Genomic DNA, 25390 nt, shown 5'->3' on the forward strand with positions numbered 1-25390 from the left:
GTGTAGATATCTTGACGTTATTCTTCAGTTTGTTTCAGTTCTCAGAGAACAAAATACGTTAATACTTCAATGAATACATAAACACAGAGGCTGTGGAATTAAAGTCACACAATAATTAAAAAACGTAAAATCAAGGAGCCCAGGCCCTGCCTTGCCTCAACCGCTTTCATCTGAGTCTGCATATAACGTCCATCGGCAGCCAGTAGCCATGAAGCGATGTTTCATTCCCTGATTGTCTATCGCTATTTCATTAACATCGTTCTGCTCATCCTGTCCACGGTGTTCCTGTTGCTGCGCATGCTAGCCTGATTGAGGATCGACTGCATGGACATAGATATGGAGGTTTCCGCAGAGTTAAATTACCTCTTCTACGTATATCAAATATATCTCACAAAACGCACGACTGACTACTGAGCTGTGGAAGGGGATTATCGCTTGACAACCACCTAAGCTAACTTCGACGTGTAGTCCCATTCATACGAGTATGAGTACGAGTATTATTCCAACTTTTGAGCCATTGTCCAGAGCTAAGTACCAGGATAGGCACAACCGAACAATGCACTACAATGGTGAGCAGGACACCGCGTGACAGGCTTGTATGCAGTGCCTGGTCATCTGCCAGGATATCCCATCCTACGGCAAGTCTCGGTTTCCCTATTCTTGTTAACTCAAGCTGCTGCTCGCCCTGTCTCCTTGTCTTCCTGTCTCGCTTGCTGGCTGTGTGAGATTCTTACAACAATCTCGTTAAGAGTAAAGGCCAAATTATAGTAAAACTAACAGAAGGCAAAAGGTAATCACATAAAAAGCTTGTTAGATAACAACGTGAGTCCCCGGCGAAAAAGGAAACGGACATCCTCTACCTTTCTACCATTATGCTCCCCGAAAAGAACTACATGGTGCGTGTAAATGTGTTTGGGTGTGTGGAAAATGATGTACAGGATGGGGTATGCTGCGTTGGACTGAGGTTGGGTAGGACTTGCGGTGGCATCTTTCAGAGGAGCAGGCGGCTAAGCTTTGTCAGGGCGACAGGGTGTCATGTGTGATGTGTGTGTCACTGGCAGCTGCTGCTGCTTCTACTGCTCCTGCTGCTCCTCCAGCTACAGATTTTCCCTCTATCCTCCTACTCATCCTGTTAACAGACTTAAGCCGATGGGGTGTGAGTGTAAGAGAAAGTGTGCGCGTGTGCGTGTGTGGTTGTGTGGATTATAATTGCCATGCGGCTGTCAGTGACTGCCTGCCACTGCTGGCTGCTACTGCCTCTGCACCTAGCTGCACACAGCTGCAGATGTGCGGCTCGTGTTGCAATATCATTTTTAATGCAAACCGCATGCCACATTATGCAGCTGCATTGCCACGTCACCGCTGTGGTGGCCCCTGCGCCCTACATCCCGGCACCACTCATTTGCCTGCAACTGGAGCTGGAACTGGGGCTGTGGATGGGGCACCGGCACGGCACCTCCTTCAGATGGTGTCGGAAAAAGCAGCAGCAGCAGCGGCTTAGCAAAGGAATACAGCCAAGAATAATGCCCTGGCACATAAGTAAGTACTTACCCAGAGTACAGCAGCAACTACAACTACAGTGAACAACAACTACAGTGAGCACAATCACAATGCCAACAAGAATAACAACAGCAGCAGCAAAGTGAAAAACCGCTTGCATACTTTGCGGCGCTCGCGAGCAATAAACGACGCTGGCAATGGCTCCGCCTCACCACACCCCTGAAACCTAACTGACGGAGGAAATACACACTGCATATGATACCCTCATAGAAGGATATATGATCCATATCAAAATGGCGAAAAAAAACCATTTAGAAACGAAGCTATAATGAAAAATGTCTACAAATGATTCAGGTCAGTGAATCTTCGAGTAGAGTATCTACCAGTCGCATATATATAGTATTAATATATTTCCTTTTTATTTTTGTGCGGCATCAACGCGAGGCGGCAGCTTCTGCTTCTGCTGCAGCTTTTGTGTTGCATAAAAATTAAAATTTATGCCAGGCAACTTGGGCAAAGCACTGCAAATGCCATTGTTTTTTCATTCCTCCGCCAAACAGGCCTCCCCCACGCTGATGATGTTTTTTGGCGGCGGAAGGACATTCACGTTCTGGGTGGCTGAATATCCCAGCTTTTTCCCCTTCCCCTCATTCTGTTGCTGCTTCTGCTGCTACTCGTACTACTGGCTTGTCAAGCCCACTTACATTCAATTCATCTCCGGCTGGAAAATGAAAATAAAACTCCCTCTCAGCCCCTGGCCTACAGCCTCGGCAGCAGGCGCCACCCCACTCGTAATTGCAGAGCAATTATACATTCTTCCCCGGACAAGATGGATACGTAATTAATGGCACATTAAATTGTGCCACAGCAATATTAATTGTCGTGATTGATTTATGCAGGTAATTAACATTTTGAGCAAGTGGGAAATATATTTTACGAATACCTTCTCTCAGCATATAAAAGGGGGACTCACCGTCTCCTTTCCACTCATCACCTTTACAAATGCCATCAAAAATTGTATATTTTCAAACATGAAAGTCACATGAGTTTGGGGAATTTATTGTGAGAAACCTGGGATATGCTAAGCCAATCAAGACAGCTTTTACACCGAACCCTAAAATCTGCTCCACTGTGGAGAAGAGCCACGTTTATCAGCATCCAAGGATTCCCAGCCAATTTGACCTGGTACTCGCGGAAAAGAGGTTGCTTTAGATCTGCACTTGAAAAAAGGAAATCATCTTCAAGGACCTCCAAAAAGATGGAGTTGCCAGAGGACATTCTTGTTGGCTTCGGTAATCCCCTGCTGGACATCACAACCGTGATAGAGGACAACATGCTCTTGGAAAAGTACGGACTGGAGGCGAATGCGGCCATCATTGCCGATGAGAAACATGAGAACCTGTTCGAAGAGCTGGACAATATGGACAATGTCCAGTACTCGGCCGGAGGAGCCTGCCAGAACTCTTTGCGGGTCTTCCAGTGGATCGTGGGGGCTCCCAATAGGTGCGCCTTTTTTGGAGCGGTGGGCAAAGACAAGTTTGCCGATCGGATAGTGAAGAGAGCGAGGGCGGATGGCGTGGAGACCCACTACCAAGTGAAGGAAGAGCTACCGACAGGTATGGTTTATCCAGTACATGGCCTCTTCCCCTGATCTTTATGGGGTTATTAACTGTAGGCACTTGTGCGGTGATTGTCAGTGGTCAGAACCGATCCCTGGTGGCCAATCTGGGTGCGGCGGCCCTCTTTACCGAGGACTATATGGACGAAGAAGAGAACTGCTGTGTGGTGGACTGCGCCTCTTACTTCTACGTTACGGGCTTCTTCTTAGCCGTCAGCCCCGACACCGTGTTCCGTATGGCCAAGCTCTCCAGCGAGACGAATCGCACCTTAATCCTCAACCTGAGCGCCGTTTTCGTGCTGGAGATGCAGAAGGAGCAGCTGGATAACATAATGCCCTATGTGGACATTGTCATTGGAAACAAGGAGGAAATCCTTGCCTTTGCGGAAACCCACTTGTGGAATACTAACAACATCTTCGAGATAGGGAAGCAAATGCAGAGCTTGCCCAAGGACAATGGCAGGCCGCGTATGGTCATGGTCACGGATGCCGTGTGTCCAGTGCTTTGTTTCCAGGAAAACGAAAGGATCCTCGAGTACCCCGTGCCGAAGGTGGACAAAAAGAAGGTAGTGGACACCAATGGCTGCGGCGATGCCTTTGTAGGGGGTTTTCTCTCGCAGCTGGTGCAGAAAATGCCTCTCGACTACTGCATCCGCACAGGAATTTTCGCTTCTCAACAGATAATTGGCGTGCTTGGAGTTACAATCGACAAGCTTCCTAAATTCACCGATAATTGCATATAGGATTGGTTTTTGGGTATCTCAGAGTTTCTCAATTCCCCTTTCTTACCCTGCTCAAATAAATTTTAGTTAAGAAGAATCCACATAAATTTCAAATAAATTACCAGGCTTAACGAGAATATCAAATGGAATTTGGCCTCTTTCTATCGGTCTATATTTTGACCCTATTTCAGTCAGCAAAATGCAAAAATTATTCAATCGAGTTTACTTACTATCTGTCTTCTGTTGGCTGCTGAAATATTATTGCTATTCTATCTGAAATTATGTCTCTCCCTTTATCCTAATTTCAGGAATAATAGTTTTAGTACCATTCCTAGTCTTAAGCATTTTAAAGATTAAAACACTGGCGTAGATTCCTCCTGTGTTGGGGGAAATATATTTGAGACAATACCAATTAATTCATAGCTTCATGTGAGGTTGACTCTTCTGTTTCATGTGCAATCACTGCTTTAATTTAAGCTACTAAACAGACTCTGGATAAATTCATTGATCAATTCATCTAGGTTCCATCTTGCACACAAAATATTCAGTAAACCAAATAAATTCCCACTTGATTATCAGATTAACCCTTGCTCTCCCCATAAGCGATCAATATAATAATTTAAGGACCCAAGACCAACTTCTTGTCAGTCTTTTATATATCCTTTTTGCGCCAGTACCTTGTCGTGCATGCATATTGCTGCCTGTGGCTCTGGGTTTTGGCTATGGCTCCGCCTCGGGCCCAGCTACTGGTGAAAAATAAATACATTTAAATGTATAAAACTCTCTCTTGGCCATGGCGATGGCTGGCGCGATGGCAATGGCTCTGGGAGAAAGGCAAACAGAAGTGATGTAAAAATATGCGTTGCATACTTTGCAGCGCCAATGTAAATTTCCTCCTTGCCATCCGGGGCTTTGTCTTCAGGTCCTGCCTGCCTGCCGTCTTCTGTTTTTCGTCTGCTGCCGCCGGCTGTTGACTTTGGCCTGACAAAATATTGCTACCATTTCAGAAACGTTGAAGATGTAGACAACACTGTGGCAGAATCTGGGAGCTATGAGCTGGAGTTGGGATCCGGAGCTGGACACAAGAGCTGGGAGCCGAAGCTGGGGCAACTGGACATGAGCACGTGCCAGGAGAGTACAAGGACGGACAACGACGACGACTGTCTTCCACTGATTAAAACGATGCGTCCTCGTGACAGCGATTTTTTCTCGTTAAATCCTTAAATGTCGCTTCGTTTATCGTGAGCTTTGTTTTTTAACTTTGCCAGCGCTACCCCTGTCCATTCCATTCATCCATCGGCTCCCAATGGTGGTCCCTCTGGTGTGTCTCCCTCAGAGCTCAAGCGATAATTTATGCATATATCCATGGTGATTTATGACATTATCCATCCCTGCCCTGCCTCAATGCCACCAGCTCCTTTGTGTGCTCAATGGCTCAGCATTTCTTATGCATAGTTCTGGAACGAACAGCACTGGACTGCACAGCAGTGGAGTGGATAGAACTGGGGACACCGCACAATTAGCTGTGGGAAAAATGAGCAGCAAACAGAAAGGATATTCACCAGCTAAAGCCCAAGCCAAAGTCAAATATCTTTAACTCTGAACTTCCTTTAAGTCTTTCGAAACTTTTCCATGTAAAAAGAGAAAAAAGTCAAGAAGAAATCTGTGCACTGGCAAAGTGCCGGCTAGAAACTTTTCAGATTTGTCATATGCACATCTCCAAGCTAATATTCCCCGAGCTGGGGGCCACATGAGTTATGACTTATGACGGGGCTCCAGCTCCAGTTAGGTGAGATTTGGAAAGACAGGGCATCTAGGCTGACAGCTTAATTATGGCAGTCAAGAGAGCTTCCTTCGGGCGGCTTTTTAATTAACTGCGAAAACTAGGGAAAAGCCCAAAAATTATATTAAAATTGTTCTGAGAGAAATATCAACTTTATTTATTGGTGAGATATGCTCGGATCGGATTCTTGTGCAGTTTTCGGCCTGAACTTTGATTTCAGGTTGGGTGAGCAACGAAACTTTATTCAGACAAAATCATAAACTTGCTAAACAACTTTCGTTGCAATCAATGAACAATTTTCAAATAAAAATTTTTTTTCTTCTCTCCAGCCTGGAGACGAATTTATGCAATTAAGTGATTTAATTTGATTAGGTTCATGCCAACAAAAGGAAGAGCCAATAGTCAACAGGCACCAAACCGACAGAAGAACAAAGCCAAGGCCAAAAAGCAGGGAATTAGCAGCCGAATCAGAGGCCAAAAGTGGAGAAAAATTGTGCTTTTCAGGCTCGTATACTAGTAATTCCGTCTGGCCCTAGGGCAGAGGAAACAGGAGTCGCTGAAACGAAGAGCGAAATGAAGGAACACGCATTGACGGGAGACTAGCTAATAAAAATCACTCATACGCAATGTGGGACAACAGCAGCAGCAGCAGCAGCAATAGGAAACTCCCAATCCAATCCCCACTCTCTGGACAAGTTTCAAATGCTACTTGTAACTTTGTTACAACAACCCCGAACACCGAGCACAGTACGAGTAAATGTTAAAAGTTCTCTTGTTCTGTTTGTGCAAGAAATGGCTAAAGTTTTCTTTTATTTTTGCTGTATTTTGTACTTTGTACCCAGCAAACTCTCTTGGCCAATGCCAACGTCTCGTTGAGAACCCTTTTCTCCTGCACTTTCACCCTGTTTCCCACTCATTTACGCACTCAGTCTTTGGTCGGGCAGTCAGTCAGCCAGTAAATCATTCTAGGGGAACCACAGACTTCCCAATGTCTTATTCCGCTGTCTTGTCTCAAGTGCTGATTGCCTTTTGCCATTGTTGTAGCTGCTGATGTCGCCCTCCGGGCGTCCTGCTCTTCTCATGTGTCCGTGATTGTGGATTATGTGAAATTATCGAATATATCCGGGATTATACCCATTGTTCCTTCCTCCCAATCCTTCTCAGAGCTACTTATTTACCAAGTATGTATATCTGTATAGATTTGATGTCCAATTGGTCGTCACGATTGGGTTCGAATCAATTAAATTAAGCTGAAAGCATTTTTATTTCGTTTCCATGGCCACATGGCCATCATTAATTGCTGTAGATTCTTCTGGATTCCCTTAAATTCTTTGACTTAAAATTCCATTTTTAGTCTTGCAATCGCAGTCCCATCGGAGGAGCAGCAGCATCCATTGCAAATGTCTGAGCCATTTGCATAGAGTTTTGTGTCTGGGGGAGGCAAAAGTTTTATGTTAGCAACGAAGTACGATAATTTGCAGCAGTTACAATATTTCATGGAATATCTCTGTGCTTCTGCTGCTGCTGCCGCAGAACTTCAATAAAGTAGCAGCAATAAAAAAGGGAGAAGGATTTTCCCCACTCTCCCTCCTTCTTTTTTCTGTATTTTGACAACCGCAAAAGTACCAAAAATAACAGAATAGAAATTTCAATCATTCCTTTGGCCATATTTTGTGCCAAATGTCAATGACTGGAAATTTGTCAACGGAAGCAATTGTACAATTGCATAAGTTCTGCTAAATACGAATACATCTGTATAAATAAATATGCAATGTGACTCGCCTTTGTTTGATATGGATCCGAGTCTTTGTCAGTGTTCTCCCTGCTCCTGCTTTTGTGGCCACTCAACGCTAATGGACTTTAAAGTGTGTTCTCAAGCATTCACTGCCAGAAACCGCCTCAAAAACAGACAGTGGATATCGGCAAAGTTTCCACGAAAGTGCTCTCCCAGCATTCTTGTCGCACATATCACGCATACGCCCCTTTGCAGTCGTTGGAACAGATCCAAATGCAATCCGAATCCGCAAGAAGTGATCCGCCAGCAGCTGGCAAAATAATATACTGCCAGTCCCAACACCAACACCAAACACCAAACCCAATCACAATTACAATCTCTCTTTGCCGTCTCTGACTCTGACTCTTTGACCAAGCAAAAAACTCTTTGGTGGCTCGTTATTATACCCCCTACTGTTTGTGAAGTGGGTATATTGATTTAATGAGGAAGTATGCATGCTCTTTTTACTCTGAAATGATCATTTCTACGTTTATAGATACAGGGTATATTATAGTCGCAACACAACACACAACCTTTATTCCTATCTTTTTTTCCTAATTTTCTAAATGGCTTTCATTTGGTGGGCATGCAAGGAGCAGCAACCAAACGACTTTCGGCATGTGTGAGTGGCTGGGTCTCCGTGTTAATTAGCAATATCAAGAGCACTTAAATTTGATACAGATTATAACACCGAAAGTTGCTCCTTCCCCAGAATCAGAAGCAGAGTCTCTGCTCCCAGTCTCTGCTGGTGGTGTGTGTGTGTTTTCTTTGTTCTCCAGCCGAACTCTCAAGTTGCTCATTTGGGGAGCTGGCTGATTGTGTTTGCGGCTGAGTTGGCCATTCGATTTGCAACTTGTGGGCCATGCTTAGAGCTCGTACTCTCTGAGCTCGGGCTCCGAATGCAGCAGTAGCAGCAGCCAGAAATAGTTAGCAGTTGTTACACAAATTGTGCACGCTTTAAGATTTAAGAAATTTCGGACCTTAGCCTTATTTAAAGTGCATCAGGCTGTAGTCCAGTGCCCGAATCAAAAAGGCATTACCAGAGAAGGAAGTGCGAAGGAGAAAAGAAAACTAAATGCACATTTAACAATAAATGAGCAACGTTTTTTGAAATTAACTTTCAACAACATGTGTTGAAATGCATTTATCTTCCGCTCTCATAAGGAGGCCTCCCAACTCCCAACAAAACTCAGTTTAACAACTAGGAAAAGAAATCCTCGAACAAAAACAAGGGGAAAAAGGGGAAAATGGAAAGGTGGAAATTAATTTGAGCCAGAAAGAGGAGGGAAGTGGAAATTATGAGAAGCTGCCAAATTGTGCTAAATGAGCCCGGGCAAGTGGAAATTAAAAAGGAACCCCGGAAAGAGGGGAACAGTCTTCCAGTCATATCCCATTCCACATCCCTGGCAGTGCCACTGTCTGCCTCTGGCCCTGGAGCCACTTGCATTATGATTGCATCATTTGGGGCTAATTTGCATTTAAATACTTGGCTCTGTTATTGTTCGAGTGCAGCATGGAAACTTTTTCCAGGAGCAGGACTCACGGTCCCAGTCCCGAGGCCACTTTGGACAAAGTTATGCCAAGTCAAGAATATCACGAAAAAATGTCCTGCCGTGGCCGGACAACTTCTGTTAATGCGTTTGAATAATGAATGGTTGAAGGGGGTAAAGGGGAAAAGGGGTATCGGTATGAGGACCGGGACCGGGACCGGTTGCACCTTGGATACGTTCGTCCTCTCCTGCGTATAAAATCCCCTTAGTCCTTAGATAACAATGTACAAACTGGCGCCGTCGGCGTCCAGCCCATGATGGTCATTATTTAAGGCGTCCGTCCGATGCAGCAAAGCGAAAACTGAGAAGTGGAGAAAGACGTGGGGAGAACTGAGCAGCAGAGAAGAGAAGAACCAGGAGAACTGGTACTCGGCCATCTGCCTTGGTGAGGAAAAAGCAACGCGAAGATTTATTGAACGCCAAATGAATCATTTCTCTCTTTCTCCCTCTTGCTCTCGCAACTCTTTGGCGCTGAAACTTGGTACCGTACCTCCGAATGGGAGGAGGGCGACTGCCTCTTGGCAAGGGGTTGCCATTGCCCCTTCATTTCGTCGCACTTTTAATAACTTCTATAAAAGTTTCATGTCTCTCGGTGGCAGCAAACTTGCATGCCACTGCAACTGCAACAGAGCAAAAAGTTTGCGTGTGTTTGGCACTTGAAACTTTGCTTTTCGCGAGATCAAAAAAGTATGGCCTCGAAAAGGGGGGCTACATATATACATTTATATATGTATATGTAGATATGTGTACATGCAAAAGCAAAATCAGTGGAAAATAATCTCGTCAAGTATTTAAAGTGACATTAAAAAATATTGAAAAACTCGATAAATACTTGCTAAGTATGCTGGATGCTGCCGGGCGGATAATCTTCCAGGGAAATGAAATAGTTAGGTGGGGCTGATACGTTTCTGGCCGAGCGCAGCGGTGCGTATACGTGTTGCAGCCTTATATAAGTGGCTCCAACTTCCTTGAAAATAGTTGCTCTGCAAGTGTTTGCATTCAGACTTAAAGCGCTGAAAGTTAAATGAGTTATAGCCCAAAGCAAAGTAGATTTAATCGGGGAAAACAGAAGGAAACTTTCGTGTAGCGTAGTGTAGAACCAATTTAAGATAGCAGCTAGATTGCTTTACCACAATTGGTTAGAACTTTCCCAACCATCAAAGCCAAATAAATTCCCCTCAAGTGAGATGAAAATGCATCTCATTTCCATCTGCATCTGTCACCACAAATGTGTTGGCACAGATCACACATATTTTCATTGCGTTTCATTAATTTCATTCATTTTCGGCAATTACTTTTGCGGTGCACCCAAAGTCAATTTGTGTGTGTGTCTGCTCATCCAGAGGCAACTCGAGATCTGCGAGAACGCGACGCTATCATCAGAGATAGCTGTTGCTGCCTCTGTGGCAGCTTATTCAGTTCAAGCAATTGATTTGCCAATTTGCCAAATAAACAGAGATACGGAGTGACAGAGTTCAACAGGAATATTTGCCTCAGTGAATCAGTCCATCAATTACCGACACAAGGAACCTGGAACCAGTACTGTCTGACAGACACACACACAGGCATACATTTGGCCAAATGGAAAGCTGTATCCCTGGCAGCTTCTACTGGTAATTGGGGAATGGGCCACAGTTTTAATTAGCCAACGCAATTGAGTGATTGCTTAAATGAATCGAATCATTTTTGTTGTACGAGTACGAGTACCTGCCTCAAAGATACCGTATCGTACTCGTATCTTTCGGAACAACTGCTGACAACTGTTTGAACAGTTGTTTATGATTGCTATTCATCAGAAACTTTCTATGGGTTGAACTCTCATTCTCTCTCTCTCTATAGATGCTTTTGTTGCCAATGGGGTCAGGTGAGATATGTGGGCCTCTTTAGCTCAGTGGCAGAGCACTGGTCTTGTAAACCAGGGGCCGTGAGTTCAATTCTCACAAGAGGCATGACTTTTTTTTTTTTGGTATTTCTCCCCTAGCAATTTGATGTGTTGCACAAATTTCAAGCATGATTGAGCTGCTGCAGCCCGGCATTTTCTAGGTCTTCAATCAGGCAATGACATTTCCGATATTTGACTTACGCAGGCGGATCGTAGCCCAAACCCCATTTCCCTTTCCCAGACATGACAAGTCAATTGACAGACAGCAACAATTTTGTCTGTTCCTGCTCCTGCTTCTGCTCCAACGGCTGGTACCTTCCCCTTTCTCCTGGCTCCTGCCACACAGAGATGCAATAATTTGCGATGCCGGGGCTTCCCCGTGACAGGCACCGACACGCACACGGCCTGAACCGCATGCCGAACGATTCACTTCCGCCGAGATCCTTTGCCAACTTCATCATGCGCATATTCACAGTTCATAAAATTGAATGGGGAATGGGAATGGGTCCAGAGATTGGGGCATACTCGTACAGAGGAAGAGCTCTGCCTGACAGCGGCTCAGCAAATCGAAATAAAAATTTATGTGCACATGTTTGAATTTATTGCCCCGTCTTTGGGTAGCCTGCTCCTATGCCATGCCATGCCATGCCATTGGGAGGACCCCAATTGCGAATCCTTCGTGGCGTTTGCGTGTGCAAATGTTATTCAATCGAATGTGAAATCATATGAATGATGCTGCTCTCACTGCTCTCCACTCATAAACATTTTATTTACCTTTAATTTCGTGAAAAGCTTCTTTTTGTACGGCGCCAGAGATTTATTCCCACCTCTGGTGCTTCTCCAATTCTCACTGCAAAATGCTATGCGTGCGATTTTTATGACTAAATAAAATGATTTTTTTATGCCCATGGAATGGGCATGGGGGTGGTCCCTCAGTCCCATCTCTTGACGCAAAATGGCAATTCTTTGTTTGCCCAAAGAAAGTGTTTAGCCATAAACAAGCAGCGACACAATTTCAGCTGATTTATGACCGAAAAACCCCACTCCAATGCATTGGCATATAATATTTTTATAACGAAATTGATGTGATGGCAGGGTTAATCAAATTCTGTTGTCGGGAATTGTATTTGAGGGGTTCTTTGGGTAATATTTGAAGAGGTCTTTGACCAACGATTAATGGAGATTCATGGAGTTTGTAAAATCAATTAACAATGCTTGAATGTCATTACTTTTGAGTACCAAATAACCGCAAGGAAACAAAGAAAAATATGGAAAAAATTTGTGCTTATTTTTCATTAAATTTCTTTATTTGAGGAATGCATAAAATCCAATACGAATTAAATTCTGAGCTTTTCTGAGTAGCGAAAGTTGTCATCAACGAACAACCAGAAACCATTCGAAAAGCACAATCAAATGCATCAGTAATTCCTCTAACTTAACAAATATATATTGGATAGTAGTATAAAATATTCCACAGTATTCATCGGCAGTGTTCACTTTTTGGAGAGGGCCAGGAACAGATCGCGGGCGTAGCGGCGCACAGCCTTGCCGTTATGGTTCTGTGGGATCTCGTCAGCGAACTGTACCCCGGCGCGGAGCTGCTTCTGAGTGTCCGGCAGACGTTTGGCCACATGATCCTTGATTTGCTGAGCGGTAATATTGGCGTCCTTCTCCCTGACGATCAGGGCCCCCCCAGCATCGCCCTGGGTCTCATCATATATGCCCACGACACAGACGCGCTTAACCTCCGGCAGCTCGAGGATGACATTCTCCACCTCGGTGGGCCAGAACTGGAGTCCCTTCCACTTGAGTACCTCCTTCTTGCGGTCGGTGATGTACAAGAAGTCGTCCTCGTCAAAGTAGCCCATGTCCCCGGTGTGGAACCAGCCATCTTCGTCCTGCATCACACGAGTGGCCTCCGGATCGCCGTAGTAGCCGTTCCACGAGTACCCATTGTGGGCGTAGATCTCGCCCGTCTGGTTGTACCCCAGATTGTTGCCATCATCGTCGACAATGCGGAGCTGCATGTTGGGCAAAGGATTGCCTGCGGCTGTCAGCTTGGCATGGCCGTGATTGAAGACCATGAAGCCCACCTCCGTCATGCCGTAGGCGGAGTTGAAGATGGCGTTCTTGGCCAACGACTGGATGCGCTGGAGCGTGGCCTGTGTCATGCGTCCGCCACCAAAGTTGAACTTGGTCAAACTGGCCAGAGCCTCGGGCGTCGCCTCGGGGCAGTCGGCCAGGGAGCAGAAGTGCTCCGGCGGGATGAGGGCATAGGTGATCTTGTACTTCTCCACCAGATACACAAAGTAATCGGGACTGAAGGGCTTGCTGCTGATGATGCGGGTGCAGCCATTCACGGTGCTGAAAATAGAGGCCCACAGACCCGTGATCCAGTCCAGACTGGCCGAAATGAAGATGGTATCGTAGCCATTCACAAAACTGTTTGGGAGTTGGTAAAGATCAGAGTTAGTAGTGGTCTCGTCACAATGAAGAATTGCCAATGTTCTTACGACGTCTCTTGGATGAGAATCTCGTTGGAGACACACACAGCCTTGGGCATTCCCGTAGTTCCTGAAGAGCAGAGGATAGCCAGGGTCTGATTTGGTCCATCCCTCAGCGGTTCCGGCCTAAATGGGATCAGGATGGTGACAATATTGATCGAGGTAGTGACCTACTTACTGGTAAAAGAATTCAGTTTTGGTGGGCTCCAGCAGATCTTGAATAGTGAGCACTCCCTCAACGGAACCGGTGAGCGTTATGATTTCTGGCTTGAAATCCGAGGTAGCGGAATATAGTTTATCATAGTTGCAAGCATCACAGAAGACCAGCTTGGGCTTTGAGATATTATAAAGATGCTTGATGGTTGCTATACAACGTGGAGTAAAAATCAGAAACGGTTTTTGGGAGTTAATCGATTTCGCCTTGAATTTATATTCCTTTTGAATACTAACATTCTTCAAGCACTGGATTTGCTGACTGGAAGGGTGTGCAATTGAACAGACATCCCACAGCTGTGGGCATCACATACGTGGTGTTCTTGGCGCTGATGCCGATGACATCGGTGTAGGTCAAGCCACGTTTCTTCAACTGCTGGGCAATGCGGATGGCCCAGGTGAGAGCCTCCTGGAAGGTAACTTCCACCTCCTCAGTGTCCGAGATCTATGGGACCACAATCCTTTTAGAGCAGTCCCCAACAAGAACTCACTGATCACTTACCTGGCAGACATTCTTTGGCCAATTTCTCATGTTCTTGAAGATGATCTTTCCCAACGAGGTGTCGGGCTTGTAGTCGCACCTAAGCTGGATGCCCTTCCAGATCCGCTTCTCCGCATCGTAGCTGCAGGGTAACTTTGCCATTTTTTTTTTTTTTTTTGATACTGAAATTAAATCACTGGACACGCGAACGAGCTGCAACTATCTATGCAGCTCTGGCCAGGGAAGGGCTACTTATAAAGACGCTTCCCCATGGCACATGCCCCATGCCCATGCCCCTTGCAGCTTATCGCCCACGGAACGATAAGCATAGCCTAGGTTAAGTGCAAGTTATCAATGAAAGCCAGCGAATATAGATAAAAGGCATTGACACGAGTCAAAGAAAATACGAATAAATGTATTCATATTTATCATCTGATAGATTCAATGGCGCTCTTTAATTGAAGGTTTGTCCTTTGCGGCGATAAGAGTGATTAAATTTTAATACCATTGCCCAGTCAATGGCAACAACCATCCCTTATTGCCATACATTTTATCTTTGTTCCGTTGAGAAATTCCCCTTTATCAGTGGCATCTTATGTAACACTTAGTATTGTAATTTTTGTGGTAAAATTAAAGCGGAAGATGGAATATATTTAGTTTAATAACATCATTTTTTAATGGGCTAGCCTCATTTATTGCTCAGAGTATGCAGACAAATATATATAAATTATGCAATGTAGGACCTAATATCTTAAACTATAGCGTATTCCACGTTCGTTATATGCATAATATCCGTATTCTGTACTTTGCACCAGCTTTAGAGTATACCTCATGACTTCTAAATTGTTGATTATATTCCGAATGGAAAACTTTCGTAGTTCCTTCATAAATTTTAATTAGTCACCACGGGATTATCGACACGAGCGCTCTAAGTGTTCACTAGCTGTGCAAGCCATTTAAAAGTATATTTAGACGCGATCCCCCCCGCCATATCAGCAGATTTCGATATGAATACTACATGATATCCCATTAAGGCGACCCGTTTCCGAGGCTGATTGCCAATTCGGTGCAATTGAATGGGTCTGCTTTCGCGTTGCCTTCTGCTGCTGGGGTTCCATTCCATTCAGATTTCATTCGTATTTTTCTTTCCTTTTTGTTGCATTTCCCTGCCGTGCGGCTGACGAAAAAGTTGCTGCAGCGAAAACCTTTATTTAAATACCTTGGCGTAAAGTTCTCTCTCAAGATATTTGCAAACATCTGTTTCCTGGTTTTTGCAGCCACGGCAGCAGGCAGTGAAAATCAACTTCCCGTTCCCGAGTGGTACGTGAACTAAAACCCAATTCTGTGGCAGAGGCTCCTCCTGATGATGAAGTTCCGTTGCGGTCTTTCATACATCCTTTCCTGAGACGACCTCTTACTACTCTTCAAGCAAGGTTACCTGCACTCTATTCTATAGATTGCTCGTCCTTTACCTATTAAGATAAATACAATATCTTCTTATATTGTAAATAAACTCGTAACATAGGTCCGAAATTCAATTCAGTTCACGTGTTTTCTTACTCGCTATCTTATCCCTAACGCTATCTTAACCTTTATGCAGTAACGTTTAAATATCGAAAACTGTCCACACGGGGAAGACGTCACGTCACCAAATCATTGTCTGGAAATTATATAAAATATATTCACTTGAGTGAGCTGAAAAAGAGGAAGTGGTTTATCTGCTACGGAATATCTTTCAGGGTATTCCCTAGTTTGGTTTTCCCATGCAAAGTTTTTTTCTTTTTGTGGCATGAATGGAACCATTTTTTATTCGATTTTTGAGCGGCTTCAAGAGACTGCCTACTTGTGCGAGATAAGGCTATTCGCGGTCTTAGTTTGTTGTGATGGCCATTCTTAATAGCTAACTAGCAGGCTACTATTGTATGAGGGAACTACTATAAGTGTACACTGAGGGAAGTGGCCTTCTTCGCCATCTTCTGTCATCTGATTCGGTCTAATTCTCAGATTGTGGATGTATGTATTCCAAAATAACCAGCAATAGCCAAAACAATAATTTCCAGGCGAAAATAAGATTGTTATGAAAACGCACTTGGAGATACTTTATTTTCTCAGCTTTCGGAGGTTGGTTAAGGTACTTAATATCTAAGAAGTTTGATTCTAGGCAAAGATTAGATAGTTTAGATAGCGAGCTTGTTTTAACATGCATTTCATTGGATCATATTGAACGTAGCTCATGTTTTGAGTTCCAAGAATTGTTCATAGAGAAATTTGTATGGGTGGCTTTTTGCTGAGTGGATTTCTTTTTGATTTCTATCTCTGTGATTTGAGGCTGTCCTGCCCGTCTTTCTCTTCGTCCTTCTGCTGGCTGCGCAACTTATTCGCATTCGCATTCGCATTCTGCTCCTGCTTTTCCACCTTTTTGCAGTTCAGTGTGTTATTATGCACTATTTTCACTTCCCTCCCGCTCTTGTTCTACGACTGTCTGTCGTTTCTTTTTGGCTCGTTTCCTTTGGCTGGTTTTCCTTTTGCTGCACACAAGTTTTTCATTTGTAATTCAAGATGTCAGTCAGCTGGGAGAACCAAAACTTAATTAAAGTTCCGCACTTTTACTGTGCCATCCTCTCCTCTCCTCTCTCCTCTCACTCTCTCGCCCTCCCGCATCTCTTTCGCTTTTATGTATGTATTTAGTTGGCCCCCGTAACGCCCATTTCGTTTAAATTCAAACTGTCTGTCCGTATGTCTAACTGTCGGTAGGTCTGTGTGTCTCCCTCTGCTCTTCTATGGGGCTCTGCTTCTGTTTGGGGTTTATCTTTCAGGTGCAAGTTTTTCCTGCCGCACCTGCAGCAAATGTCCGGACTAGCGACTTTGTTGGCCTCGCCTCAGGCTTCGGGTCACCATCCAAGCTATCCAACCCATTCTACCCATCCTCCGTGTTTCCAAGTCCTCTATAGAGCATGTGTGTGCGTAATTTTATGAGCTTATTCTATACTTTTCACTTCTAATTTGGTTTTATGCCACTGCCATGTACAGATTTCAACTTGTTGAATTAGTCCCCCAGTCCTCCAGTTCTCAGCGTTTTCATTTTCATTCCATTCCGGTTGCGGCTCTGAGGTACATCTCCCTGATATCGGTTTCACCAGGAGCCTCACCGTATAAAGCATCTAATTTAATTAGCTGACACCGACTGGACATCTTTGGACTAACACTCTCCTGTACAGTATTTAGCATCTGGTCCGAGAGGAGGGGACACTCGTACAAGAGAAAGCAGTGTTTGGGAGTGACGGAACCAGGTTGAGGTTTATCATCTCCTGCTGCTCATTAGGTATGCATTGAGTTTCCAGTGTCCGGTGCCAGCGCCAGAGAAACTTTTGATAACTGTAATTAGCATATGAAGAAATCAGAGCAGGACCATTTTTCCTTGGAGCGCAGACAGGCGGAATGCCTTTGAATGGACCCTATTCTTGTTAGGGATCTATCCGCCAGGTGTGACAGTAATTGCATGTCGGCGGGGAACTTATCCGTGTTCATTCATTTCTGTATCCTGATATGCAACAGAGATAAGAAACTTCCCTAGCATAGCTATTTTACCTACCAAATAAATAAATTAATTTCTCCATCTTTCAGCACAATCAAAATACCCAAGTACCTTCAATGCAGTGTGAGCATCCCACAGAATTATTCATCTATTAATATACATCTCAATGTCAGCTTTTTTGCCCTTTTGCACCCATTTCCCTTGAAATTTGAAATTCTCTCTTAGCCACCTCAATCCCACTTGAGTCTCTTTGCATCTATTAATATCTTCGTGTTGCACTTGCCACTAAATACGTCATTGAGTTGGGGGATTATCATCACCGTATTGCATTCCATTGGCTAGAACCTGAAGCAGAACCACATTTCGCACCACCAGAAACGCCAGTATTGACCAATGTCAATGCCATGGCCTTGGGGACAGTTGGCGGGGGAGGACGGGGGACGGGGGACATGGGCAGGGCCGAAAGCAAATGCAAATGTAGAAACCGTAACAGAAACGGAATAAAAATACCAAAAAGAAATACTACAAAAATAATCCCAACAGTCGCCGCGAGAATCAGCCACTACTCATTCCTTCCGGCTTCCCAGAGGGCAAGAGAGTGGTGCCGGGCTGATGATTAAATCAGTTAAGAGCTATGGGCCATTTCAGCCAGCTCTGTGCTCTGGTGTGCTCTGCCTTGGGCTACCTCCCTCCGTTCTCACTGCCCGTTCCCATACCCATTTGGTGGCCAAAACCATTGGCTCGGCTTCCTCTTTCCTGCCTTTTGGTGTTGTGCATTTTTGTACCTTGCACTCGTTGGAGTGGAAGGGTATGCTGTATTCGTGTATGTGCTTGATAAGAATCAAACTCTTAAGAAATTCACAAACAGTTTTATTATCCATCAAAATTATCCGCAAGCAAATCATCGTCTAGTGTTTTTGTAGGTTATTAACATATTTCTTCCTATAATCGCATCGATAAAGAATTTTAGGTTACTAAATAGCGGGTATCTTGTAGTCGCAATATCTTCTATACAATTCTCTTTAGTTTGTTTTGCTTTCGACTTTTATTTCGGCCTTCTTTTTGGCTGCGGAATGAATTCATTTTATGCACTTTGCTGTGGGGCTATGGGCGATGCTTATTAGTTGCAATTTGCCTGCTGTGGCCAAAGTTTGCTCGCCAAAAACCAAACCAAAACCGAAAAAACCCAAACCAAATAAATTAAATAATTGCTGGCCGAAGAAGTTGATAGGATGGGAAAAAATAAGGGCGGCGGCGGTGGTGGTGGAGGAGGAGGTGGAGGCGGCGGCAATGTAAGCAATATTTGTGTTATGCAACATGCGTATTAATTGTGAGTTAAGATACTGATTATCATCATCTAATTTGCTTAAGCTTTCAACTGGAGATGCATATAAATATCTTTAAGCATCAATTGAGAATTAAAAAACAATTTTAAGATTCGCTGATGAAGATTCCCTCAAGAAGATATACTTTTAACAAAATGACTTATATGGAGCGGTGCTCCTCTAGTGGAATTTCGTGAAAATACCTAAAGTGGTTCATGGAAACTGCCTAAAGATATCCAGTTCCCTTGTAACATCATTGATTCATGGTTGCATATTGTTGTGAGATGATCCAAAGACTCAGGTCTTACCAAAACCTTATTCGGACACATTCCACATAGTTTGTTTAAACTTTAATCAGGTGGACATCCATATTCATTCAATAAAAGGCAGGCATTTGGAATCTCTTTTCAAGTGCATTTCCAGTTCCATTTCTAATCCCATTCCCATTCCCACCAAAGATTTCATATTCCATCAAACTTATCAAAGGACCCCTCCCGGCTCATGCCACTGCTCGTAATAACTAACATCTTTCTCATTAACTGACTTTGCTCAAGAACTGTACACAGTCCTAGCTCATTATTTGCCCAGAGCCAGCTCAAAGTAAAATCTTTTCGTGTGCTTTTCCTTACAGAAAAAAGGCGGCGGCGTTGGCGGTGGTAGTGCAGGAGGAGCCGCAGCAGCCGCTGGAGCTGCTGGAAATAAAAACAAAGGCGGTGGGGCTGGCGGTGACAAAGGTGGAGCCAAGAAAGGAGCAGACCAAAAGCCACCCCCAGGCGCTGGAAAGAAAGGAGGCAAGAAATAGCAGTAGCCCTAATGCCAATGTGGCAACATCAAAGCGCATTATAAAATACAAATTTAGAATTAAGGTGAAATTAAAAGGATATCAGGGAATATACTATATATGTACACATCTATAATGTATGTATGTATAAATCGCTCTTACAAATAGCAGAACTGCATTGCATTACGTTCATTTTAAAAATGTATTTTTGGGATACGAGTCGAAACATTTATAATGCGCTTTCCTAAACAATGGAACAGTTGACATCCGAGAGTATAGCGAACGAAGTGAATGAACGCTCGGCACTTCTGGTTCGGGAGTATTCCACTTGGATGCACTTCACAGGCCACTTGATTTGGCTCCTCTAGCGAAACCACTCCTGGGACATGCCGAAGAATGAAGCTGCGCCCGATTTGGATTTGCTATTATCGCCCTTGCGTGTGGTGGCACTGCCACCCGATTTCCTTGTGGGTGTCGTTGTCGCTGTCGTCGCAATCGCTATCTGTGGGAAAAGAGAAATGTTATTAATTAATTAGTACTATTAATTGGTAGTTTGTCTGATTAATCTGTTAATTTGCGGCTAGCTCTGGTGATTTATGGGGAAACCCAAAAAGGGGGAGGCAAACAAGAAACAGTAAGCACACATTTGGGATAATTAGAGAACGATTTATACCGCCAGAGATCGCGGCTAATTACAAAACATGCGAGTAACGGCCAAGTTCCCAGTCGGCCATAAATTACCCTTCTGCCCGGCGATTTGATTTCAATAATTGCAGCGATTCATTAATTAGCATTTAAGGCACTCAGCAGCACACACACACCCGTAAGCACACTCTGCCAATGTCCTGCCCATCCACTTGGAAATTTTGGTCTCGGTTTCGAGTTCGAAACTTTTGGCCAGGCACTTGCGGTGGGTCTCTGGAGCACTGCTGTAGAAGGGTCAGGAGGAGGAGCATCATCTGCAGCACCAGTCAGTAGACGCCGGCGAAAGTTGCAGCTAATTAAAATTTGTCTTGCGGCATTTCGGTTTATTTATTATGCTGGATGCACGAAATTAGTTTAATTAAACTGCTCCTTCAGTTTGAAGAGCTTTGAACAATTTCCAATGAAACCAAGGAAGAAAAAGACTCCATTTACACTTTCAACAGATTCAATCAATGTTGAGTGCATGCAATTCAGGCACACACACAAAAACAAACATGCAAACGAGGAATGGAAACTAGTTACTATGGTATCAACAGTACAGTATCATTGCTGTTTGATAAGGAAACAGGAAATGATAAAAAGCGACTAATTATCCAAGTGTTTCTGTAGCACATAGCTGCCAATGAAAGGATTTATTAATCCAGACACGATTCCTTTTAGTTTTCCGAGATATTATTTCGGTAAATTGTGAAGGCAAAGCATAAAAATATGCAATATGCATATATATGCAAGATATTGTATATTTAACTGGGAAATGGGGTGTACAACATTTGAAAATATTCAATTAATTTTAGGTAATTCATGGCATGCAACTTTGACTGATTGGACTGAACAAAATCAAACATGCAAACGAGAAATGGAAACTAAATATCACTTGTCAAATATAATTCCTACCCAACAAGAGCAAATGATGAAATTATTGATTTAGGATTGCAATTCAAAGAAATCCTATGAAAGAAATACACAAATTACAACTTGGTAATGCTTTGAATTATAAGTTCATTGAAGGTATCCAATATTATAGTAATGTACTCACTTTATCTGTCTCAACGGGCTTCTGTTTGCGTTCACTGCCAGCAAGTCCACCTGCAGCCTGCGGCATGACAATCGGCAGCAAGGGGAACCAAAGAGATGTGGAGCCCGAAGTGCTTAGGCACAGCACATTGGGATCCGCCTCGTGGGCCAAGGCGCTCGATGCAGTTGTGCCTTGGCCAGGAGCTGGCGTATAGGGTGTCAATACCCCCAGTTCGCCTTGGAGACGAGACGTGGAGCGGGCGACATGCGTGCTGATGTGCTCGGCAAACAGCTCAAAGTCGAAGGGATCGATGCAGTCCCGCAGGTTGTTTTGCTGAGAATGGATCTGATCGTACAGAGGACGCTCCTCGCGAGAGACGGCAAACACGCGCTGTAGAAACTTCAGATCAAAGTAAAGCTGTAGGGCAATGTTCTGGCTGGTCTTCGTGCACTCTGCAGCCGCCAATCCCTCGTAGTGTCCCAGCAGCTGCCCAAGAAGTTTCTGGTTGAAGACATGCAACACTTTGGATGGCAGGGTCTGGGGAACAGCCAGGTTTAGAGCCTGAATCAACTGATGAAGATACGTTTGCAGTGAGAGACGCGGTTGGCTGGGAATGCGTATGGTTGACTGGACGCTCTGTTCCTGCTCCTCATCGCGCTGCTCCAGAATAAGCGTTTGCCAGAGCTGTAAGGGGATTGTACAGATTATAGTTTATTGCCAATATACATTTAAGCGGCAATTGTTACCGCAAAGTCCCTCAAAACCGCTTCATGACTGATGATCTTTGTAAGCTTCTTCTCGCAGCTGTGAGCCGTCAGGACATCCTCCACAATGAGCAGCCAGAGACTCAGCATCTCGTCTTCAATCAAACCACAAATACGTTGCCAGTGGTCAATGCCCGCACCCGACTGATCCCATTGACGCCAGCTGGGTGGTTGACAGAAGCACAGCTTCAGGTTGGGGCACAGTTCCACCAATGCCAGACTATTACGCAGAGCCTGGAGCAGGGCAGGACGCTCTCGTAATTGCAGCGACTTCAGTTTGGACAGATACTCCGCAACCTGCTCCTGTGCCGTTTCCCGTAGGAATTTGATCAATGACATCTTATCCTCCGTTCGCGTTGTTTGCTCTTGAAGGAGGACATTCAGCTCCTGGACGATGTCGGCTAGCTGAGAGTCAAACTGCTTGCACAGATCAATGGTTGAGGAGTCATAGCCTTTGGTGCGGTTGGCCAAACGCTTGGGCTGATCGCTGAGTGCCGCTGCCAGGCTCAGGGGCAAGTCATCGTTCTCCTCTTTCCAGATCTGATGCGATGGCGTCGACACCCCAGCCTCAATCAAAGAAAGCACCTTCTCGTAGGTCTGCTTCATGGCGTGAGCCCAACTACTGCGTATGATCTCCCTCACACGGGCATTGATCAGGGGTACATACTTTGTGGCATAAAAGTCCAGCTCGGAATGCTCAAAATGGAGCTGCTGCTCTAGATGAAGAAAGCTTGGCCTGCCTGTGGACCTGGCCGACGATTTGATATCTTGAATGGTCTGCATGTTACTGACCAAAGCGAATATCTGCTGCAGCTGTGAGGCGGCTAAAGCATTCATCTTGTCCAGCCATTGTTGAAGGGACATGCCCAAATGCTTGGGCGACAGTTTTGGGACATCAAAGTGCGGCTTGAAGCCAGCTATGATTTCGGGCAAAAGATGGGCCAACTGCCGCTCGCTGCTCTCCATCCGACTAATGCTGGGCGGGCATGTGGACGCTGAACATTCAGCTAGGCGAGTGAACAGAAGGCCGTTCTCTGAAATCGAAAAAAAGAAAATCAGTCGGAGAAAGTCAAATTGATAAGAGTGTGAATAGAAAATGTCAGGTTCAAGTCTGAAACTAGCACGTCGCTGCGGCATTGAGCTCAAGGGAGCGCTGCATCAGCTCTGCGTGGGTCGCTACACGGCAGATCTGAAGATCAGTTCCGGGGACTCGTATATGGAGCTGGGCGACACCTATGGCATCTACTTTCTGGACCTGAATCCGAGTGTATGTTTTGTGCTGTTCCATAATTCGGAGACGCAGCATTGCCATATCTTGATTCCCACCAATGGCACCCTATTCGAGTGCTACAATGGCATTGACAAGAACTCCACGCTGGTGGGTCTGGGCCAGATCAGCTATGTGACCTGTGCCAACCACCATGTGGCCTACACCGATGCTCTGTTGAAAGCCTGCGGGGCAAACATAAATTATAGCCCAGCAACGAGTGTACTCCACTACAGCAAGCAAGAGCAAGTCGGGGATGCAATAACCTCTTTGGCCAGCCGCCTTTTGTGTTGGGAATGCTGCTTGATTGTTTTCCTTTTTCTTTTTATTTGCGTACTATTCCGAAGGCATTAATAAAGCGTATTGGATTGGCACTCACCCAGCAGACACTTGTCCAGCAGCTCTATGGTGCTGTTTAGAATGCCCAGACTTGCCAAAATGCGTTCCTTGACGCGACGCGGTTCCGTGAAATGGCTCTGGAGGCAATTCAGGAAGGCAGAGGCTCGCAGGTTGAGAAACGTTTGCAGAACAGAGCTGAGATCGCACTTTTCCAGCAGGAGTAGGCTCTGCATACAGTCCACAGCGATCTCTGGGCATAGTTCCTCGCGCTCCAACACGGCTAGTACTGCCTGCTTGATGGTAAGGTGGAAGGGCCGTAGAATCTCCCATTGCTTGCGGGCCACGGGCAGCTTTCGCATTAGCGCACTCTTGCCATCCAGCTGCAGGCCTGTGCTGATGTGGCGACTGAAGATGAACAGCTCAGTGGCCGCAAAAAACTGTTCGTTATCAATGTGCGTCCAAATGAGCTCCGGCAGCGACGTCAGCAGCTTGATTTGCACCATTGTGCCATAGTAGCTCTGCAGCTTCTTGCTGGCATTTCTCTGCTGCAGCGCTGCGTCCGTGGCGGGCGCCGTGGTCTTGAAGCCCAGGAGCTGCTGCTCATTAAGACTCCGACAATTCGCCTGGACGCAGTGCACCTGCTCGATGAGGGTTGCCGCCGACGTTTGCATGGCCGCAATGGTGTCGGCCGCCTTGAGCAGATCCCTGTACCGCTCTCTTAGGCATTACAAATAGAGTTTGTTAGTTTTGTGCCTTTTCCGATGTGCCACATCACTCTGCCGCACTTACCCCACATGAGTGCGCAGCTCCTCGCGCTTGTTCTCCACCACAGTCTGTATCTTTTTCTGCACTACATCGATCTCGGATACGCTGTGCTGCTCAAACAGCGTATCCACATTTAAATTCAGTAGATTTGCCGTCATTTATTCAAAAATTTAGAAAAAAATAATAATAAACAGATGTTTGCCAATCACCGCGAGCTTGTCTTAGCCCACTTGAGCCCCCTTTATTTAAATAGTTCTACTACTTGAGGTAAATGGCGGAAAATATTAACGATTGTAAATTATTCTTGAGGATTCATGCCATCTTTCCTCTGAACTTAAAAAAAACCATGATATCTTTCACCTGAACTGTGCTAACATTATTAAATTTTTTATTATTTTCGGTGGAAAATTTAAATACCCCCTTGGCTTATAAAAGGTTAATCGTTCTCCGTCCAGGGATGGAATTCCGTATTCGTCCATATTGCTTAATTTTAATATTCCGTCGAAAATTACTAGCTAGAAAAAGCGCCCAGCTATGCCCACATATTTTTATACAATTAATGACTCTATTTTTCACTTGGCTGGTTGATTTTAAACTCCTGCTTTTGTTGGATTTAGTCTAAAAAAAGGTTTTTGTGAAGAAGGTCAAGTAATAAAAATAAGACGTAAGAGAAAAATCGTAACATTTGCTCAATTTTGATATTCCGTTGAATAATGCTGCCCATATAATTTTAGGCCATTGATGAATAAATTTTCTACAAGATTAGCTATTTTTAAGTACTCTCATTTACTGCGTTTTGACTAAAACAAGGTTTAAATAAAAAAAAAAATAATAGTGGCATGGTATGAAATGTCACGTCAACCAGAG

The 25390-nt window shown here is 44.6% G+C and overlaps 4 protein-coding genes and 1 non-coding gene across 7 annotated transcripts; 3 read left to right on the plus strand and 2 right to left on the minus strand.

Moving 5' to 3' along the window:
• Positions 1 to 2496: 2496 nt before the first annotated feature.
• Positions 2497 to 3989, plus strand: LOC108157836 (adenosine kinase). Its single transcript, XM_017290040.2, has 2 exons — positions 2497 to 3116; positions 3176 to 3989. The coding sequence occupies exons 1-2, from the start codon at positions 2579 to 2581 to the stop codon at positions 3859 to 3861; spliced, it is 1224 nt and encodes a 407-aa protein (XP_017145529.1). The 5' UTR covers positions 2497 to 2578; the 3' UTR covers positions 3862 to 3989.
• A 6835-nt stretch (positions 3990 to 10824) lies between these two features.
• Trnat-ugu lies at positions 10825 to 10896 on the plus strand. Its single transcript has one exon. It is a non-coding gene; the product is annotated as a tRNA-Thr (tRNA).
• A 1223-nt stretch (positions 10897 to 12119) lies between these two features.
• Positions 12120 to 14249, minus strand: LOC108154377 (4-coumarate--CoA ligase 1). Its single transcript, XM_017284641.2, has 5 exons — positions 14049 to 14249; positions 13784 to 13991; positions 13512 to 13698; positions 13343 to 13459; positions 12120 to 13271 (listed from the first exon to the last, which is right to left on the minus strand). The coding sequence occupies exons 1-5, from the start codon at positions 14187 to 14189 to the stop codon at positions 12323 to 12325; spliced, it is 1602 nt and encodes a 533-aa protein (XP_017140130.1). The 5' UTR covers positions 14190 to 14249; the 3' UTR covers positions 12120 to 12322.
• Positions 14250 to 18770: 4521 nt separating this feature from the next.
• On the plus strand, positions 18771 to 19841 carry LOC108156820 (glycine-rich protein 5). Of its 2 annotated transcripts, none has more exons than XM_017288515.2 (2): positions 18771 to 18854; positions 19519 to 19841. In XM_017288515.2, the coding sequence occupies exons 1-2, from the start codon at positions 18795 to 18797 to the stop codon at positions 19687 to 19689; spliced, it is 231 nt and encodes a 76-aa protein (XP_017144004.1). In that variant the 5' UTR covers positions 18771 to 18794; the 3' UTR covers positions 19690 to 19841. The 2 variants fall into 2 exon arrangements, 1 of the variants encoding a protein (XP_017144004.1); XR_001775132.2 differs by having other exon boundaries at positions 18803 to 18892; positions 19519 to 19838.
• LOC108156819 (conserved oligomeric Golgi complex subunit 1) lies at positions 19749 to 24750 on the minus strand. Of its 2 annotated transcripts, none has more exons than XM_017288514.2 (5): positions 24548 to 24749; positions 23799 to 24475; positions 22135 to 23186; positions 21410 to 22072; positions 19749 to 20170 (listed from the first exon to the last, which is right to left on the minus strand). In XM_017288514.2, exons 1-5 carry the CDS (start codon positions 24679 to 24681, stop codon positions 20033 to 20035), a joined length of 2664 nt encoding a protein of 887 aa, XP_017144003.1. In that variant the 5' UTR covers positions 24682 to 24749; the 3' UTR covers positions 19749 to 20032. The 2 variants fall into 2 exon arrangements, with proteins under 2 accessions (XP_017144003.1, XP_033244885.1); XM_033388994.1 differs by lacking the exon at positions 19749 to 20170 and adding an exon at positions 21283 to 21321 and having other exon boundaries at positions 24548 to 24750.
• Positions 24751 to 25390: the final 640 nt, after the last annotated feature.

Source organism: Drosophila miranda, chromosome 2 (genome assembly GCF_003369915.1).
Source record: "Drosophila miranda strain MSH22 chromosome 2, D.miranda_PacBio2.1, whole genome shotgun sequence".
NCBI lineage: Eukaryota > Metazoa > Arthropoda > Insecta > Diptera > Drosophilidae > Drosophila > Drosophila miranda.

What these genes read in the sequence shown, in the direction of transcription:
- LOC108157836 (XM_017290040.2), top strand. Translation starts at nt 2,579, where the DNA reads ATGCTAAGCCAATCAAGACAGCTTTTACACCGAACCCTAAAATCTGCT. An exon ending in GAAGGAAGAGCTACCGACAG is followed by an intron (nt 3,117 to 3,175) that starts GTATGGTTTATC and finishes TATTAACTGTAG; the next exon opens with GCACTTGTGCGGTGATTGTC.
- LOC108154377 (XM_017284641.2), bottom strand. Translation starts at nt 14,189, where the DNA reads ATGGCAAAGTTACCCTGCAGCTACGATGCGGAGAAGCGGATCTGGAAG. An exon ending in GGCCAAAGAATGTCTGCCAG is followed by an intron (nt 13,992 to 14,048) that starts GTAAGTGATCAG and finishes GTGGTCCCATAG; the next exon opens with ATCTCGGACACTGAGGAGGT. An exon ending in ATTCTCATCCAAGAGACGTC is followed by an intron (nt 13,272 to 13,342) that starts GTAAGAACATTG and finishes ACTCCCAAACAG; the next exon opens with TTTTGTGAATGGCTACGATA.
- LOC108156820 (XM_017288515.2), top strand. Translation starts at nt 18,795, where the DNA reads ATGGGAAAAAATAAGGGCGGCGGCGGTGGTGGTGGAGGAGGAGGTGGA. An exon ending in GAGGTGGAGGCGGCGGCAAT is followed by an intron (nt 18,855 to 19,518) that starts GTAAGCAATATT and finishes TTTTCCTTACAG; the next exon opens with AAAAAAGGCGGCGGCGTTGG.
- LOC108156819 (XM_017288514.2), bottom strand. Translation starts at nt 24,681, where the DNA reads ATGACGGCAAATCTACTGAATTTAAATGTGGATACGCTGTTTGAGCAG. An exon ending in GAGCTGCGCACTCATGTGGG is followed by an intron (nt 24,476 to 24,547) that starts GTAAGTGCGGCA and finishes GTAATGCCTAAG; the next exon opens with AGAGCGGTACAGGGATCTGC. An exon ending in AGCCCGTTGAGACAGATAAA is followed by an intron (nt 20,171 to 21,409) that starts GTGAGTACATTA and finishes CTTTTCCCACAG; the next exon opens with ATAGCGATTGCGACGACAGC.